Source organism: Phasianus colchicus, chromosome 1 (genome assembly GCF_987193195.1).
Source record: "Phasianus colchicus chromosome 1, bPhaCol1.hap1.1, whole genome shotgun sequence".
Taxonomy (NCBI): Eukaryota; Metazoa; Chordata; class Aves; order Galliformes; family Phasianidae; genus Phasianus; species Phasianus colchicus.
The window spans coordinates 65,184,440-65,203,278 of NC_143436.1; the positions used below are offsets into that span (position 1 = coordinate 65,184,440).

Sequence of the window (18,839 nt, forward strand, 5' to 3'; positions counted from 1 at the left end):
AATGAGATGCAGTAATTCCCTTGTATTTATGGAGGAAATGAATAGTGCAGAACAGTCTGTGTCAGTACTGAAACTAAAGATGTGAAAATACAAGGGGAGACAGCCAAGAAAAACTTTCCTTGAGTGGAATTTTCTGAATTTTCAGAGCCAGTAGTTTGATTATATAAGACATATAGGTATCAAAGCAGTTAACAGCCTGTGTTTAAGCACTGGGAGGTGGATGCAAACTCCTTTTGTAATACGTGACCGGATGTATTGAAACACATAAGAAATTCTAAGCAGTAAATCATTTGTTCCATGTTATGAAGCCATTTCCTGAAAGAACGTAATAATTCATTTCCTTTTTGTCCTTACTGAGCATTTTTCCCTTTTTTTTAATGCTATTTTTTCCATCTACAGCAGTATGTATTTAGTCCCCCTTTATCTATCCCATTTCCTTATCTAGCAATGAATAATAGTGCTGCTGAAGTTGTCACAAATTGTTGCTGCTGCTTCAGAAACTTGTGTAAATGATTATGTTTATTTATCTTACAAGAATCTCGGCAACAAGATGGGGAAAAGCATCTAAAACACTACATAAAGAAAACAGTACTTAATCCTGTGCTCAGGTTGGCTTGCTTTTTTTTTTCTTCGTTTGTAGTAATCTGGTGCTAAAATAACTGATTGTATCATAGCAATTTTTAATGTGAAAAATCTTAGTTGGAAGTATCTTTTTTCTTTCTTAGTAACTTTTTTTTTAAAACCAATTTTGCATTTCTGAGACTGAGTAAGGGAAGATGCGTGAATGGCATTAAAAATTCTAGACTTCTTAAATACTGTAGGAAAATATTTTATATCACTACCACAACCTTCTCTTCCTTTATTCTGGACTTGTAGGAAAATATTCAGTTATCTAGATTTCCTCTTGTGTTGATACGTCGAGTAACTGGTCAAGAAAAAGCAAACCAGAACTAGTTTTGATGGAAGACTTGGTGCATTTTGAAAATGAAGCTAACTAATTTCCTGCTACTTGGCTTTGTACAATTTCTGTTAGATCACCATCTCTACACACTCCCACTTTCCCGTTTCTTCCTGGTTGTTGAGGGAGGTGCTGGTCTCCCGCTCCATAATTTGGCTTTGCCTGTTTCCACGGAATGTTTCTCAAGTCATTTTTCTTGTTACTTAAATCTATGGACTTTATTGCTGTTTGATCACAGACGAGGAATTAATGCTGTAAAATAATATCATTAAACAGCACAGGATTCAGTGCTGCAAAGGGTTCTTTTCACTAATTGCAAATGGGTTGAACAAAGAGGCTAGATGATCCACAGAGGTCCCTTCCAACCTGAACCATTCTGTTATTCTATATTCTTAACACCAACAATTAGACCTAGCCGTCTGATCATCAAAGCTAAATGTGTTACAGAAGCACAGGCTCTGTCCCCATAGGACATTCTGCCCCTCATAATGAGTTGTGCTGATCTATAAGAGGAATTAGAACTTTTAGGAACCCTTCAGTATTATTGTGGTTAATATTATAATGGTTTTTTTTCTGTGAGGTAATATTTGCTAAACTGTTGAGGCTTGCCTAATTTTTAGAAATACTTGAAGGTAGTAAGATGAAAAATAACAGGGAATGATAGACTTGAAAGCAGAGACATAGAGGAAATGTGACCTCTCAGCAGCTCAGTCCATTCTTTACAGATTACCTCTGATTTAAATCATGGTTTTCCACAAGCGCATCGATGTTGTTCGTATCTTGAGAATAAAATATGCTGCATCTCTTTCAGGATCTTTCATCTGAAAGATGAGCAGGCCGACTTATGAACATTACATGTGACAGTTTCAAGAAGGCAGTGTAGTCTTTTGAAGTATGTGCATGCACAGAGAAAATCTATATGTCTGTTTATGCTGTGATTTCAAGCAAATGCAAAACTGATCTTATTTCTGTCTTTTGAACAAAGTTGTCTTTTGAATTTCTGAAACAACTTGCTGCTATTTGTCTAAGGAAATAATATAGATTTTTTGTGAGGTTTTTTTGTTTGTTTTGTTTTTTGTTGTTTTTTTTTTAACAATCAGTTCCTGAAACCAAATCCTTATAGACTGAAAGCAGCACAAGAGCTGTGTGAGGCTGATCTGTGCCCTCAGACCTCGCAGTTGAAAATCACCACGGTCGGGGTTCCACTTTATATGGTCTGTCTATGGACTTGAACTCTGCATCATAGGCAATGAAAGTTTTTAGTAAGCTTTATACTCTCTTGTCTGAGATGATTTCAGGCCCACTCATTCTGCAGGCTTTAATTATCTTCTGGGGTCTGGTGCACATGTTTGCATATACTGTGTCAATGGACCACCAAGATTAAATAATCTTAAAAACTTGCAATGGCTTTAAGGATACCTGTGATTAAAGTGCTAATGATGGCTATTTGTTTCTAAAATAACTATTCTTGTAAAGTTTCAGCATCTGTCTTTACTTCTTGCAAAATAGAATCTGTTGTGAGGGGAAAGTCCAAAATATGGGATGTCTGAGTGCAGTACCACAATTAAAATGGGTGTCTACACCAACACTTAGCTGCTTTCCTTTATCAGACTCTTCAATATTTCTAAGTGCTTCCCAGTTGATAATGTATTTACTTTATGGGAGCTTGCCAAGCCCTTTTCCTCTCTTAGCAGATCAGGTCACAACTAGGTATTTTCCCAATATATTCTGATATAAGGACTTGATAAGCATGGTTTCCTTTTAAGTTTTACTGCGTAATTAACAGAAGTGTGTGATATTTAATAAAAATTGATGTTTACTAGAGATCTGACCGTGGAAGCATGTCGACTCGTAAAGCATTGGGAAGATGACCAAGATATCATGGAATTGGTGTAGCTGAAAATACCATGTTGTTACATGCCTACATAGCATGTTGGCTAAAACAAAAATGGAGTTTGCTTTGTTGAAAATTGATACTGGGATTCACATAATCTTTAAAATAAACAAATCATTGATAATAGCAGATGAGGTAAGGGGAAGATATCCCTATAAATTTGACTGAAAGAGATAACTTTCGAGAGAAATAGGGTGTTTAAGTACTACTGCTAGCACATATCAGATTTTGATTGCTGATGTGCTTACTTAGATTTGCAAGGAAAAGCAAAGCAATTTCACCAAGCCTCTTTTGAAAGTCTGCTATTGATCCTGAAGTACTAATTTACTGAAATAAAAGTGCATGTATGTATATGCTGCATTTACAACTCAGTAACATTAAGCAGCTTTGATTCTTTGTAGTTGTACAGCAGGAGTTTAATGGAACGATTGAATAGTGCTGTAACTTCAAATAGTGCTTTTTAAAGGATATCTTTCTGTAAGTAGTTTGAGACTAAACAGAATTTGGGGTTATATGATACAGGCATAAAAAATACTAAGCAAGTAGTGTCTTTTATGAAACAAGCAGTATTGAGTGAAGATAATCAACAGCTGAGGAGACCAGTAGTGGAAGCAAAGTGATACCTGAGTTGTGAGAGAATGAGAATCCAATAAATAGGGTTATTTCAGTAATCAGCAACTTCTTATTCAAGAGTAGTAACTGCAAAGAGTAAGTAGACATGACAGTAAAAGCATGGAATAGTTGCACAGAAAGAGAGGAAAGCTGGGGAAGGAGTTACATGCATAGTTAAGAGGTCATCTAGAAAAAAACTAAGGAGAGGAAAGAGAAAGAGAGCAAGAAGATTGGGCTTAGGTGCTAAATATTGGAAATAGCAATCAAGCAGCAGATCATAAACTGTAAATTCAGTGTACTCTTTTGTTCTTTACTATAAGCAAAACAACCCCACAATAAGGTGAAAACAGGTGAAAAAAATGAGAAAATAAGGTGAAATAAGGTGAAAAAATGAGAAGAATTCTGATGCATAATGTATCGAGGGGGGAATATCGTTAGTCAAGAGAACTATAAATAGGAGGAGATCACAACAATTTACTAAATAACTAGGTTCTGTGAGGAGGGATTGTCACCTGTCTAGAAAGTGCTCCAAACACATTGAAAAATTGGAAGTGGGTAAATGAATGTGGGATTTATCAGTTTTGTTAGTAGATTTATTGCTTCTGTTAGTAAATTCACAAGTATCTCTCAGTGAAACACGGAGTTTTCTATATTTTTTCTGCATTTGCGAACTTCAGTGAACTCCCATTTGAACTAAAAGTGGGAAGGAGGGTGGCCAGAACGACAGGATAGTCAAGGTTGTCAGTGCTTGAGAAGTGAAGGCATTGTGGGGCAACTTAGACCCTTTTTTAGTGTACATCCATTGGAGACATCTTGAATTCTTGAAAGCATAAGAGCCGAGTAAGACTTCAGTTGGAAATACTTTTGACAGCAAGATTGTTTTTTGCATAGATGAGATATTGTTTGCTTATATAAAAACTGCTTAATTTGTTTGCATGCATTTTTCTCATGTAATATTTAAGGGGATTTTTTTTCAGTGCTTAATTATTATAAAACATGAACTATTATTAAAATAGGCTTCTCTTGCAAAATATCTCTGGAATTCATAATAAAATAAAATGGAATCGTAAGTCAAAGCCAATTTTTGAGTTCATACTTCTCTGTCTAACAACCTTTTTAAAGTAATGCATTTCACTTGTATTTCTTACAACATAATAAATCATGAAAGCCAAGGCTTGCAGAACTGAGCTCAGTGATAGGTGTTAGAGATCATTCCCTTGTCTAGTGATCTTTGATGAAAACATTTGATGCCTTGATAGCTGTATAAAAACATTTGTGAAGAATTGTTACTTAAAATTGTGCATAGATTTGTGGATGGTGGCTGAGAATCCTGGCTTTTCTCCAGTCTCCAAATGACAGTACTTGGTGTGCTGATTTGCTCCTGGTATTGTGATGTAGTTGTGATCATGCAGTTACACAACCTACGTCTGTATGTCTCTTGTAAGTTCAGGTCAGGTCGTTTCCAGTTCCGTAAACCTTTAACATTTACGTATCTATAAGTAAATACCTATTAATAGTTCCTAATCAACTCTTCTTAATGAAACTAGGTGACTTCATACAGTCTAATATGACCAGTCTATCTTTAGCAGCAAAGAGCTTGTTGTATTAGGACAGCTGTTATCTGTGGCTTCTTGTCTTCTCTAAAAGTTAGCTTTTATTTCTTTTACCTTCGCTGCCTCTTCAGGAGAGGTTGTAGCATCCTTGTTGCAAGGGACAAGTGGGCTTTTGGGCAGCATTAGTTGGTAGGATGTCTGTGGTCAAGTCCTCAACACGATGGAAACATCCAGTACAACTTCTTGTCTGCAAGCCACCTATTGACCCATGCTATTCCAAATCTTATTTCAATTTAGAAACCAGCATGTAGGTTTTCACTCCAGGGGTCTTATGTTACACTAGTTCTTGGAAGCTTCCCTAGTAGTTATCCTTTAAGGAGCACTAAGATTTCAAATATCAAATCTGAGACTTAGAGATAGTTTGCCTTGTAGCTGCCTCCTTTTTTTCTCAAACTGTCTCAAACAGCAAATAATGTTTTAGTCATTATATTTTATAATAATACGCAGTTGAGGATTTTCTTTGACTGCAGTGCTGTTACCAAAATAATATACTTAACACTGTGCTCAGGGCTTAAAATGTAAAAATCTTATGTACATTGATGACACACAGCAAGTTGCTTCAAGATTCCTCCATTTTTGTGGCCATTATTGAATTTCAGTATCTTGCAAATTCTCAAATATGTTAATGTGAAAGAGATCCTCCTACAAAGTTTTGGAAAAACAATTGTATCAGTTTGGGCAAGAAAAGGCTTTATTTTCACTGAAATATAAATCTGGTTTTACAAAGGTCCAATTGAAAGAAAGGATTACACTTTCAGGGGAGTAATGCTTAATATTTAGAGACATAAATTTTCATAATGATTGAAAAGCTGAGTAAAGTCAGTTGTATAGAGATGTTCAGGTGCTTTTTCATTACAGCACTAGCAAGGATACCAAAACTCCTGTGAGTGTAACATCTTTGTACTAAGGAGGGCTTAAAGGGAAAATCCAGAGAGAAAAGAGCTTTTGTCTGAAAAAAACAAAACCCATAGCAGATCAAGAAGATCAGTAGAGTTTTGCATGCACCTTCCCAAATGTGTGTGCACCAAAGTATGCTGAATGCTTCACTTTCACAGTGACAGTTATGTGATGCATGTCAGCACTTTGTGTGCTTTGAAACTTCTTGTCTCTTTACGCTCCCTGTTATACAGGAGCCCTGATGTTTAACTACTGTACCCGTATGTCTTCCAGTGAAGCCTATGGTTCAATCTATATGGTTGCCAAAGTTGTTCAAAATACTTAATTGAAAAAAGCATTATAATCATAATATGACAGTATTGACCAAAAAAAAAAAAAACCAAAAAAAAAAAAAAACTTGTGCTATTTACTGTACAATGTGGCATTGCTGATTGAGTAAAATAAGAGTTTGTGCAACCACAGACCACGTTCTTGCTAACTTTTTTGTAGGGACTGCATTTACTTAATGTTTTTTTCCAAATCCAGACAACTTCTTGTTAGATAATTGTAAGTTACTGCATTTATTTCAATTAGAAATGAGGCATTCTTATCTTAGAAAGCAAGCAGACAACATAAAAATTGCTGATGTAATTTTTTTGTTACTATTTTTCCATAATTTAATAATGAAATGCTTCACATAAGTTGAGTAAAGCTGGGCTAGACTCATCCCATGTATGTTTCCAGTTTAATCTTACCTTCAAATGTCAGTGAAAAAAAATTAACATTAATTTAGAGAGGAGAACTTCATTGCTTTTGTGATTTTTTGCTTTATTCATAGCTTTAAAGTATTTTGTTATGAAACATGAAAAATGTATATATTTGCCTCTCTTATGAACTATCTCTATGTACTCTGAGTAAATTTGTGATATAAAGAGATTGCCTATGGATTAGGTCATCAGACTGAAAATCTTACCTAAGGCTTAGAAAACATGTTAGGAGGCAGATATCTGTTATGCCGATCTTCTGAAATGTGTTCTTCAGTTTTATCAAAAGAAACAGTCTCTCTGAATTAAAGATGAAGAGGTTTGTTGGAAGTTATGTCCTGGTTTGTGGTTTTGTTTGTATTCTTTCAGTGAAGTAAAACTCAGCCTTTGCTTTGATGGTCACATTGAGAATGACTAAATGAGAAGGCCTTAAACTTTAGGACCATATAAATAAAGTATACAGAGAAAGGGCATGAGAGAAGCTTTGAAGTGGTATCTAGCTTTAATTTCAGTGGGAGAAAACCAGATGTATTTTTGAGAGTTCTGGCCCCTGCTCCATTTTCATGAGAGGATAGGGAACTCAACCAAATCATACAATGGAGAGACCCCAATCTGAGTGTCCTCAACTTTGTACTTCAATCTTCCTTGCCACTTCAGAGTGAATTGCTCTGTTTCAGAGGAAAGACTGTCTAACTCTTCAATTCAATTGCATAGACCTTCCTGTACCAGCTGCATTACATATTTTTTTCTATTTCTATTGCTATCAACTGAGTTGATTGCCTATACAAACAAACAAACAAAAACCCTTGATACTTTTACAGATAAAAACAATTTCAAAATGACAAAACTGGATCCAATTTTCTACTTGCTGATCTCACAGTGCTATTGGTACACAGCATTTTTGGGTCAGCAATTCTGTAAAACAAGGCAAAACTAAAACAAACTGTTGGAAAGTGCTGTCCCTGGAGTTGTACATTATTTTTCTATCTACGGATAGGATAATGTATTTAAATGATCTACCTGAGGGCTTTTTCAGTAGTCCTTTTATCACTTTTGGCCATCAAAAAGATTGCTGTTAACTGTACATTTACTGAGTAGATTAACCAAGATTTTTTAAACATGTTTAGCATTGGTGAAAATAAGTAAAATGGTCTTGTGTCTGTATTCTATCTTCTTGAAGAGAGTGTCTCGAGTAATAGAAAGATGAAAGAAAGAGTGAAGCAAGAAGGTGAATAATATGAGTCAAATTCAAGTTTGTGGTCATCTAACCTGAACAAGATAAATTCTTTTTCTCTAAGGGTTTGCCCAAGTGCCAAAGCTGAGCTACCTGCTAAAGCCTGCAGTTGTTCAGATAAATGATTTTGGAAGAATATAATAAACTCCAAAGAAAAGGAGGTCAGATTTTCCTGTTCAGTTGTCTTGCACTGAGATAGCTTGTTCAGAGACATGTTCCATTTTCAGCTATTTCAGTACAGTTGGGATTTTTTTTTCTTTTTTTTGGTTGGTTGGTTGCTTTATTTCAAATGGTTTTACAGCTGGCCACTGTCAAGGCCACTACTGGAATCAAGAACAGAGCATTATCTTGATGCGTGCGAGACCTGTGACTTACCTTGCTTCTCTGTCACATCATCTTCATTCAGTGAAGAAATGTATCTGCTCCAGGGAATGCCGTAGTGTTCCAACAAGGGGCGCACTTCCTCGGAGTCCCAGCATAACCCAGACACCAAACTACTGTTTCCTTTCTGAGAGAGTAAAAATTTTTTGTTCAGAGAGTGGTGAGGTAGTGGCACAGCTGCCCATAGAAGCTGTGGGTGCCCCATCTATGGAGACGTTCAAGGCCAGGTTGGATGGCCATCCCTGGGCAGCCTGAGCTGCTGGGTGGCAGCCCTGCCTACATCAGGGGGCTTAGAACTAGATGAGCTTTAAGGTCCCTTCCAAGCCAAACCATTCTGTGATCTTAGTCAACAGCGTCCATTTCTGGAGTTTAATGCTTCTCAGTGGCAAACTTTAATGGGTAATATTGAATCTTGAGAATTTGCTCGTGAATACTAATAAAATATACAGGGAATTTATGGTGTTTAGCAGGCCATTAATACGAACTGACTGTGGTTGCTGAAATAGTAAAGGTCAGTCAAATCCTTTGGTATAAGCACAGCTGTTTGTGTATATAGTTACACCACTCTCTCAACACATGTTGTTACCAGAAATTGATTGGAGACTTGTGGAATTACCCTCCGTGGAGATCTTCAGAAGCCTCCTGGAATTCATCCTGAGCAGCCTGCTCTGTGTGGCTTTCCTTGAGCAGGTCAACACACAGGTCTCTTCCAGCCTTAGCAGTTCTGAGAAAAAAAGAAGCAGAGAGTGTTATATCCATATACAACTTGGAGGTTGTATCCCTGCATCAGCAGAAAGTTAACACGCTGTCTTCTGGCTGCCTTTATTTAAGTAAATCACAACACAAATATATGCAGAGTTGAAATTCTAAATTGCAGAGTGGAGTTTGCATAAAATGGAAAATAAAATTTGCAGTAAAAGAAAATATTTTTGCTTTGTTTCCCCTGTGAACCATTGACAAGATACGCAGCTTGGGTGTAGGCCCAGCATGAAATTTCTTGGACAACTGTCTAAGTGAATGTGGTAAAGACTGTGAATATTGAATGGTGGCTTTTAATGAAACTTTCTGTAGTCTGCAAGATTTAGTTTAAAACAAACGCCTTAAACTACTGTTAGGTAGGAGGGTTATGACAACAATTACCAAGATACTCTATATTTTACACCAGTAATTTGAGAAGTCTTGTCAAAATATCTGCTAAGTGAATGCCAAAAATGCAACATTTCTGATGAGTAATGAACAAGTTTTAAATTGAATTGTTTAAAGTCTGTTCATCCAGTAAGACATATTAAAGTAATCACACTTCTGTTCAAGCTGAATTCCAGTGTTCACTAATGAGATTTCACTTCCATCTCAGCAGAAGAGAAAGAAAAGATTTTTCTGACTTTGTCTCACCTATAGAGAAGTGACTATAAGGATCTTTAAAATGCTGTAAGGAATTTTATACCTCATTGTTTCATGTTTTATGTTTTCTCTTGCCTTTTGTTCATATGTAATGTCAGCTACATTTCTATTTGTCCAAAATCAGTTTGGGCAATACAGAAAACCATATTTTGTCCAAAAACATTGTGTTACTTCGAGACTAGGAAAAAAAAAAAAAACATTGCTAAATAGATTTCTGTTTTTGTATCCTCTCTTTATTCTTTTCCTCCTTTTATCTGTTTTCCCTCCTGGCTTTGCATGACCTGCCCATGGGATTGTTGAATCCTGCCTGTTCCTGTGTCAGCATGTGCCAGGTGCACTCCCACAGCACCTGGGATATGACACCTCTGCAGCAGACCTGTTGGTACTGTTGGTACTTGAGCAGAAGTCTTGATCCACTTCTTTGTGCAGTACTGGATTTCAACACATAGCTAGCTGTCAGGGATTAACACAGACATGATTTTTGCAAAACTTACAGAGAGCTAGCTCATCTCCATTTATTTTCTGTTTGGTATGAGTTTCTGAAATATCTGAGTGAATGAAAATTAAGATTTTGGAAGTCAAAAGAAAAGAATTTAAGAAAACCCAGTTCATTTCTTGGGAATATTTTTGAGTTCTCTTCAATGTGGGTCATTTTCATTTTAAAGTTGTGGGATCATGGCAATAACGAGTGGTACAAACATACTCCTGTGGTCTCCCTCTGTTCCCCTTACTGTAATACATGAGCTTCTGTAACAGCAGCTTCTTTGGAAGCTGAACTGAGAATTCTGCTGAATTTACTGAAAAAATAAAGATTACTTACCAGAGTTTGTTAGCTCATTAGCTATGCTCTATAACGTGTCTATCCATTTAGGTATTCGTAGGTTTATAAAATTCCACTTAATTTCAGCATGGGCAGGCAGACAGTTCAAAGAAGGGGGTTATGTTTCTAATCTTGCACCTTAGGTTTATGCATATTTATCCAACTATCTGTTGTTCATGGAACAAGTGTGAATATTTTATGTTTTTTTTGAATGGAGATAACTTGTAATTAAGTTATGCTCCAAAGCTGCAAAATGATTATGAACAAAAGGAATGTTCAAGAGCCTGGGGAATATTAAGATAGCCTTGTGAAGTCTCTGTTGTTTTAAGAAGCAGGAAGAGTAGAGTGCATAACATTTGCAAGATGAGTTGTGCTTCATAGTTGTGAAAGCCGAAAAGGTTAGGCAAACAGGCAGTAAAAGAAGGAGCTGCTAGGGAAAATGTGGCATTTAGAGCTCCTGTCCTTTTGTGCCTCTTCAGCTGTCTTGCAACTAAAGCACACTTTTTTCATCCAGGTTTGTTCTCTGTCTACAGATATTTTTAAGGCTGAACTTGGGGTAAAAAAGTCATAGTAATGTGTAAGGTCCTACGGCTTGTATCCTGTATTCTTTGCAAAAGTAAATATTTTAAAGGGAATTATTGTTTTTCATTATTTACAGCTGCTTTCAGTTACTGGTGTTTCACTCTTTGTAGTAAATATTGTTTTGATTATATAAAGTGTTAAAAATGTAAGTGAGGTAAGTTTGTTTTCAAATAACTTGAGTATACCTGATTAATACACCTTCATTCTGCGCTCATTGTCCTTTCCTAGTCTGATTTCAACTTCTGTGCTTTTTAATCACTGAAGATTTCATGAGCACACCTGCCCTGCTCCACCCCTACATCTGAGGAATGCTGTTCCCAGGGATTGTTGCGGTTCAGGCCTTGACTTCTCATGCCATCCTAGGCTGATTGCTCTGCCAGCTGGCAGCTCTGCATTTTCATGCATGCTTGCTCGTGACATAGCTGGGGCTTGCGAGGCCTTGAAACTTGCAGGGAAGCCCCATTCTGCAGCAGGACCAGCATATAAAAGTCATCCGATTGGCATGTCTTGCAGGCAGTTACAGCAGGACCGCTTCTCCCCTTTGCTCCTGTCCCCTCTTGAGCTGGATGGCTCAAGTCAAAACATTTCCTTGGTGAGTGGCAGCAGCTGAGAGCCATTAAATTTCGGCAATTTCTTTCATGTTCTTGGAGCTGCTGTGATCTCGCAACAGCTGCAGCTCAGGAGAACAAGAGACCGGGTTTGGTGCGTGCTGATGAGAGCAAAGGCCAATGCCAACAAGCTCCCTGGTGCTAGGAGGTGCAGTGGAGCAGTGTTGCTGGGTTAGAGTCAGTGACTAAAAGCAGATCTTGGGCATGACACATCTTTGTTCCAATCACTGAATATTAATCTGCATTATCTGAAGATTTTAAATGAGTGACTTCATTTGCACTGTTTTGATTTACTTGACGTAGCGGCTTTATATGGCTGAGTTGGAAAACTAAAAAATGTATGCCTAAGAGTTCTTCCTTATTTCACCTCTACAGTCATAATGAACGAAAAGTAACCTGCAAACATCCAGTAACGGGACAGCCATCGCAGGACAACTGTATTTTTGTTGTGAATGAACAGTAAGTGGCTACAAAATACGTGTTTTAAAACTTTCTAACACTTAAATAAGCTTCCATGATTGCTAATTGTCATGTTTATTTTTTTCCAAGTCAAATTACCGTGTATATGATTTCATTTGTTTAAATTAATTGAAAGTAATATTAAATACTTGATACTATTTTTTTTTTTTATAGATAAAAGCCATAACACAACTTGGTTATACAGTAGAAATGCACTCTGTTTAACTGTGTGGATTTCCATTTGTCACTTCAGATATTCTATAGTATTAGCAAACAATGTATTTATTATGTAGTAATCCAGTAAACTTCCAACAAGGATTCCATTTTTGAATCCTATAGGCACAATCAAGCGTGTTTAATTTACCTTATTTTATCCAGTAGTTTTTCTTCTATTGGTTATTTTCTTGGCCTGTTGAGTCCTTTCCCCAGTCACTGGGTAATAGCATGTAATTGCTATCTTTGCATTAATTTTGTAGTTTACACAACAAAATGCAAAGGTGAGATGGTATGCATGGTAGTCATACCTGACTTCAAGATGCTAAATGTAGCCGGGTGTTAGGTGTCCTATTTACCACCACTGCTGCAAGACCTGTTACACTGTGACTAAAGTGTCAACTGTCAGAACTACAGAATGTGAAATTGCATAAATGTGTGTATTATGAAAGAGATTTAGTCTGTGTCATTAACTCGGGGTGGTGAGGCACTGGAACGGCTGCCCAAAAAGCTTGTGGATACCCCCATCTGTGGAGGCATTCAAGGCCAAGTTGGATGCGGCCCTGAGCAACTTGATCTGGTGGATTGCAGCCCTGCCCATGGCAGAGGTTTTGAAACTGAATGGGCTTTAAGGTCTCTTCCAACCCAAACCATTCTATGATTCTGTGAAGTGAGGCAAAGCCATATGTGGCTTTGAAGAGCATTTCTTCCTATTTCTATATCAAAGTGTTTTTCCTTCCCACCAATAGCATAAGCTAATAAAGAAATCCTATTTTAAACATCTTAAATTCATCTGTGACAGATTTAAGATTAAAACACAGTGCAGGTAACTTTACAATGGAAGTGTGAACTGCTTTTAAATTGAAAAAGTAGGACGCAGCTTGTATTAGGCTACGTCTGGGGGTGCTTTTTAATAGCAGTGTGCATACACAGCATGTTCTAGTGCTATTACATATTCTATTTTCAGGACTGCTGCAGCAATGACGTCTGAAGAAAAGAAGGAGAGACCTGTAAGCGTGATATGTGAAGCAACTAACTATAATCTGACATCAGATTATGCTGCTCATCCAATGAGCCCTGTGGGCAGAGTAAGTCTCTATGTCCAAATTAAGTTAAAATTAAAATGATTCAGTTATATCACAAAGTACTAGGCAGTGTAATGTTAGTATTCCATTTAAAAAGAGAAATGAAGCATACTATCTTTTTTAGGGCACTCAGTTCCTATTATGTTTAATTCGGTAACTGAGGTGTTTGAAACAAATTATCACAGAAGTTGCAAATTTCATCAGATATCTCAGATCATATGACTTGCATACACATTATTTACAGAATTTAATCTTTCTAATCAAATAAGTGTGAATGAGCAATCTTGAGTAACTGCTCAGATGTCTGGTTGGAAGCATTGTTATGAAAATTGCTGGATACACAAACAATTGACTAAATTTCTTTTGGTAAAATACAAAGAAGTCTAATTGTAAATGATGTGGTTACTAAAGGGATGGAAGGTGATACCGTGGTAAAATAAAAGGGCAGATGTCATGATTTGCTGACATTGAACCAGAAATCCTGGTATCCTGAGAAAAATTTCAGGGAGAAATCCTGGAGATTCCTAAACTACCTTAATTTGTGTCCCACCTCCCCTATTTAACCAGCTGCTCAGAAGGTTAAGGTCAATGTCCAAATGTTTATCCAGAGGATGGGTTCAATTATATTTATTTTAATCTCAATGGCTTTATCCAACAAAGTTATTGTATGCATTTTTTCCACTTTTTTTTTTTTTTTTTTTAATGAGCTTTCATGAAAGGAAAATGCACTTGCTACAGAATTAATCATTTCATTAAGTTTCATCACCAAGTTCACAGCTGTGATCAGTGATGACAGGCACAAGCCCTCTAACTTCTTCTACCAAGCAATCATTTAAAACAAGGGGGAAAATAACATATATTTATGGAAAACCCTAATGCTGAGAAATGCTTTTTGGCAGATTTATCCATCTTATAAGAGAAAATAATGTAATGTGTTTTTAACTGAACAGATTTCTTAATTTGAAAGAATTGAAATAAGTTGTTTTCCATTTGGTAGAAAAGGAACATTAGAAGATTTCTTGAAGTGCATTTTTGAAACACCTTTTTTGCTGTTGTTGTTTTAAATGTAAGTCAAGGATTCTGCATGTCTATAAGACATTAGAAAACTGTTATTTAATGAGTAGAAGCCTCTAGCTTTCAAACTATGCTTTAATCTACTGTTGCTGGGGAAAAATCTGCTGTTGCTGCTGTTAAGTTATAAACAGAAACCAAACTCCTAATCTCAAATTCTGTACAGTCATATTTCTATACATGCAGGAAAGCCAGATTAAAAAGCAGAAAGGGCTGTTAGAATTGTAATAGTGTTATAGATTGTAGTAATAGTTACACAGAAAATGAATTACAACAGAGCCAGCTAGGAAGTGCTTTTAGAGTAAATGTAAGGAGCTAATTCCAGTTTAGGAGCATGTTTTACAAACTTATTTTCATAGTCCCCTTTCAAAAGGATAGTTTAAAATGCTCTCTGGCCTGTGTGTTTCACTGTGTTCAAGAAATTGAGATTGCTATGGGCCAATTATTGTAATTTCTTTACATTCTTTCATTAATGATACTTAAACTTCCTTTGGAAACTCCTATTTTTTGAAGAAAGACTTCTGTGCTACTCTTCATTCCTCTTGTCTATTTTTTCTAATTGTTAAATGCATTTAAAATATTAATGATTCATGTGCCTCTATGTGCAATTACTGTACATCAGTTTTCACATGTAATCTTATCTGAATTACTGTAACACCATTTTAAAAGCTTTGCTTTCAGAATATAAATAATTTGTAACTGTTCCACAGCTAACATTTAGTCAACCTTTTCTGGTGGTTCTTTAAGGCTAATGGTTTAAATTGCTTTTAAAGACAACTAAATGGAAATTCCCTCCTGTTTGAATCTAGATGCAACAACTAATTTTCTTTTATGTTTTTATTTTTCACATCTCCCTACAATACAGAGTAAAATTCTTAGCTGTCTTATCAACATTTGAATATAATATGTAGAGGCTCTGTCTATTGCAGTGCTATAGGAGGAGTAAAATATTAGTGAGGAATTAAGTCACAGAACAGTCCATACCTACTATTTTTAGGTATTCCTATTTTCAAAGATAACTCATGATTGTACTGAATATTGGAAGATAATGAGGAATGGAGGTCAAGTTTATACTACAACTAAAATTTCAGGTAGTTGAGTGGTGTAGAAGTATGTACTCCCTTTCATGAATGTTTATTGATCCAGAATAGGCATGACACTTGGATGAGTTTCTTTATGACAGCAGAAAGACTTCTGAAGTCTGTTGCTGTTCAGAGGTTTGAATGGCGTGAGACAAAAATCAGTCTCTGATAAAAGTCTTATTCCTGCTCTTTCTTTCCCACTAGATAAAGCCTGGTAGTCAAAGATTACACTCCAATCCTGGGCAGAGTAGTAGAAGTGCTACTTCTTCCTTGTTGACTTGGACTGTATCTCTAAATTTGAAACCAACAGACCCGTGGCTGTGGAAAAGATCTACACAGGCTTATGGCTGCTAGAGACGTATATATTTCTACCTTTCCTTTTAAAGTGAAGTCGTCTTTTTTTAAGTGCTAACATTGCTACGTAGACCAGTATAGTTATATGCTCTGAAATGAATTTTGGGGCTCAGTTTTTTCATATGTAAATAAGGTAAGGCATGTTACTAGCCCCTCTCCACATTTCATCTCCCTTGCCCTGATTATCTGCAGAACCACGCTAGCAATTTTCTCACTGTGAGTGGAATGAAGTTTCTATTACAGCTAGGATGTGTCAAATTGTTTATATGTGTATCAGTTTATATATATTTCATAGAGTCCTCAAGGCAGTCCAGCTTTAAATAAGTAGTTTCAGTACATCAGTGCATGTCTGATCGGGATTCAGTTTAACCAGAAATAGTCATGAGATGCATCCACATTAGCAAACAGCACAGTAAACAGGAGCGACGTGCAGGGCAGTGCTGGAGCTTAGGACCAAACGTCTGTACTGTGCTTTTGTGGTTTATCTTCAGGCTAGTCCTTATGCATTTTACATTTTAGTCTTATCCAAAATAAATAGAGTTTGCTCTAGTAAGCAAACTAAAACACAGTAAGGGAGAATGGTTGGGAGATTATTTTCAAGAGCAACCTCCTAATCCAAGCTAAAGTGCTGAGGCAGAAAACCGCTCAGTTCATGGAAGACTGCAATATTGGAAGGCACCAAAATTGCCTGCAAAATACAGAAGGCAGGGCTTGTGGTCTGGAGGATAATTTAAGCCTTAAACACTAGAAATATATTTTTAGACAGAAGTTGAAAACTACAAAAATGTAGTATCCTTTTCTTTTGAATTTACATTCGGAAGTTTCTTGAGCCTTGTTTTTAAATAAGTTTAGCATTGATCATTTTTTATGTTAGTTGAAGAGCATTTTTTAGGTACAGTTAGCACTTCTGAAACTGGGGAAGAAGACTCACGTAAATTTGGTGTCCACCAGCAGCTATGTTCAGAGAAGATCAGCTGAAACAGTCATTAGGAATGCAGCCCCAGCTACTGAATGAGCTGTTGCCCAAAGTTCAAGACTTTTCTGGTGTTTGTTTTCTTCACAATGGGGGAAGAGTAAATATCACTGATTGGATTTCTCGGCTTCTTTCTCAGTACTGGCAGTGTGCAGAGCCCCATAGGTTCTGATTTTAGAGACGTCACAGTTTCTGGGATCGTTCCTCAGAATTGATCTAATTATACAAAATGTGACTAAGTTTGTTAATTCTGTTGCCTTCTACAGCTTCCACCAAGTGGTCAGTAGTTAGAGCTGTCATTCATTACTATTCTTTCTTTTTGCTTTGTCCAGAAGCTGGAGCTATGCAATATGTCCTCTACTTACAGTGTTGTGGGTGAAAAGTATTTTAATCCTTCTAATTCTTGATTATTTCTTTTATTCCTGTTTTTCTTGTTATGTCAGGTTTGTGTGTGAAGGGAATGTGGGATGGACAGGAATGCCAGATGTAAAAGGAGGAGGAGATGGCCTAAGAAGCTTGAAAACTGATAATTAGTTTATATGAATACCTACAATATTTAAATATCCTAAAATAATCATTGTCTTTGAGACTTAGAAATTATGAACAGATATTCTCATTATGAAATAAATGGTAAAATAATCACAAATCACCAAAAGTGATTCTCTGTATTTGCTAAAGTTAGAAATCAAATGCTCTATTTAATTAATGGACATTTGTATTCACAGCTGCTAAGATGTATAATTAACCCACTAAATCTTTGCTCAGAGCTCAGTGAAATTGAAATAAATTTGTTTTTTGTAATTTTTTTTAGTCAGACTTACCTAAGAGAAATCTATTTAAATTATCTGAATTTGCTAGTAGACTTGAAAGGCTTATTTTGTTTTCAGAAGCATCCTTAATGTGTTAGCCATGTAACAAGCATAGGAAGTTTCAATCTCTTAAGAGCTTCTAAATGTTCAAGATGTATGAGCATTACAAATTGCTTCTGCTTGGCACTGCTTTTGTGTAATATGGCAATATAGTAGCCATACAGGTTAACTTAGATGTCTGTATGGGTGTATAAATGGACTGGGAGATGAGAGGCAGGACAGCACCCTGCAGAAAGGGATCTGGGGGTTCTTTCTGGTGACAAATTGGACATGAGTCAGCAGAGTGCCCTGTCAGCCAAAAGGGCCAACTGTGCCCTGGGGTGCATCATGTCCAGCACCAGGCAGGGGAGGCGGTTGTCCTGCTCTGCTCTGCACTCTGCGGTCTCATCTCGAGCACCGAGTGCAGGTTTGGCCACCACAACATAAGGAGGACATAAAAGGGACAGGTTCTGCATCAGTGGGCATGGAACAGGCTGCCCAGGACAGCAGGCACAGTCCCAAACCTGGGAGCCAGGAGTTGGACTCGTTGATCCTTGTGCATCCCCTCCGACTCAGGATATGTTAAGATTCTGTGGTGTAGATATACTTTATATAATGTGCTCTGAATTGTTAAGGATTCCCTGTATTTTCTTTTTTTATACCTGCATGTTGCACTTTTCTTGTGTACTTAAAAACCTTTGTCCATTTTGCACTGGTAGAATTTTCCAGATGAAAATATGAAAGATTTTACTTTCATTTTGAATTAGGACTTCAGTTGCTTACTCTGTCTTGCTTTCCAAACAGAACTGAATTAAATTCCTCTGTCTACAAGGGAAATTAAAAGTACTTTGATTTCTTATATTCCCTCCTGATTCTTCAAAAAAAGAAACACAATATGACCTTGTTTCATTGTGTTGTAGGCTTCAGACAAATACGCATAGTTTTTGTAATGTCATTCTTTTTAGACTAAGCTATATTGTATCCGTCAGTAAATGGCATCGTTGACAAAAG

The 18,839-nt window shown here is 36.7% G+C and overlaps 1 protein-coding gene across 8 annotated transcripts in view; it reads left to right on the top strand.

Annotated features, from left to right (window-relative positions):
* PLEKHA5 (pleckstrin homology domain containing A5) overlaps positions 1-18,839 on the top strand; it is a 168,416-nt gene that overhangs the window by 85,061 nt on the left and 64,516 nt on the right. For all 8 annotated transcript variants that reach the window (XM_031597813.2, XM_031597807.2, XM_031597810.2 and 5 more), the window contains exons 4-5: positions 12,119-12,202; positions 13,383-13,503. In XM_031597813.2, coding sequence (XP_031453673.2) covers positions 12,119-12,202; positions 13,383-13,503 — 205 coding nt within the window. The remainder of the gene's footprint in view (positions 1-12,118; positions 12,203-13,382; positions 13,504-18,839) is intronic.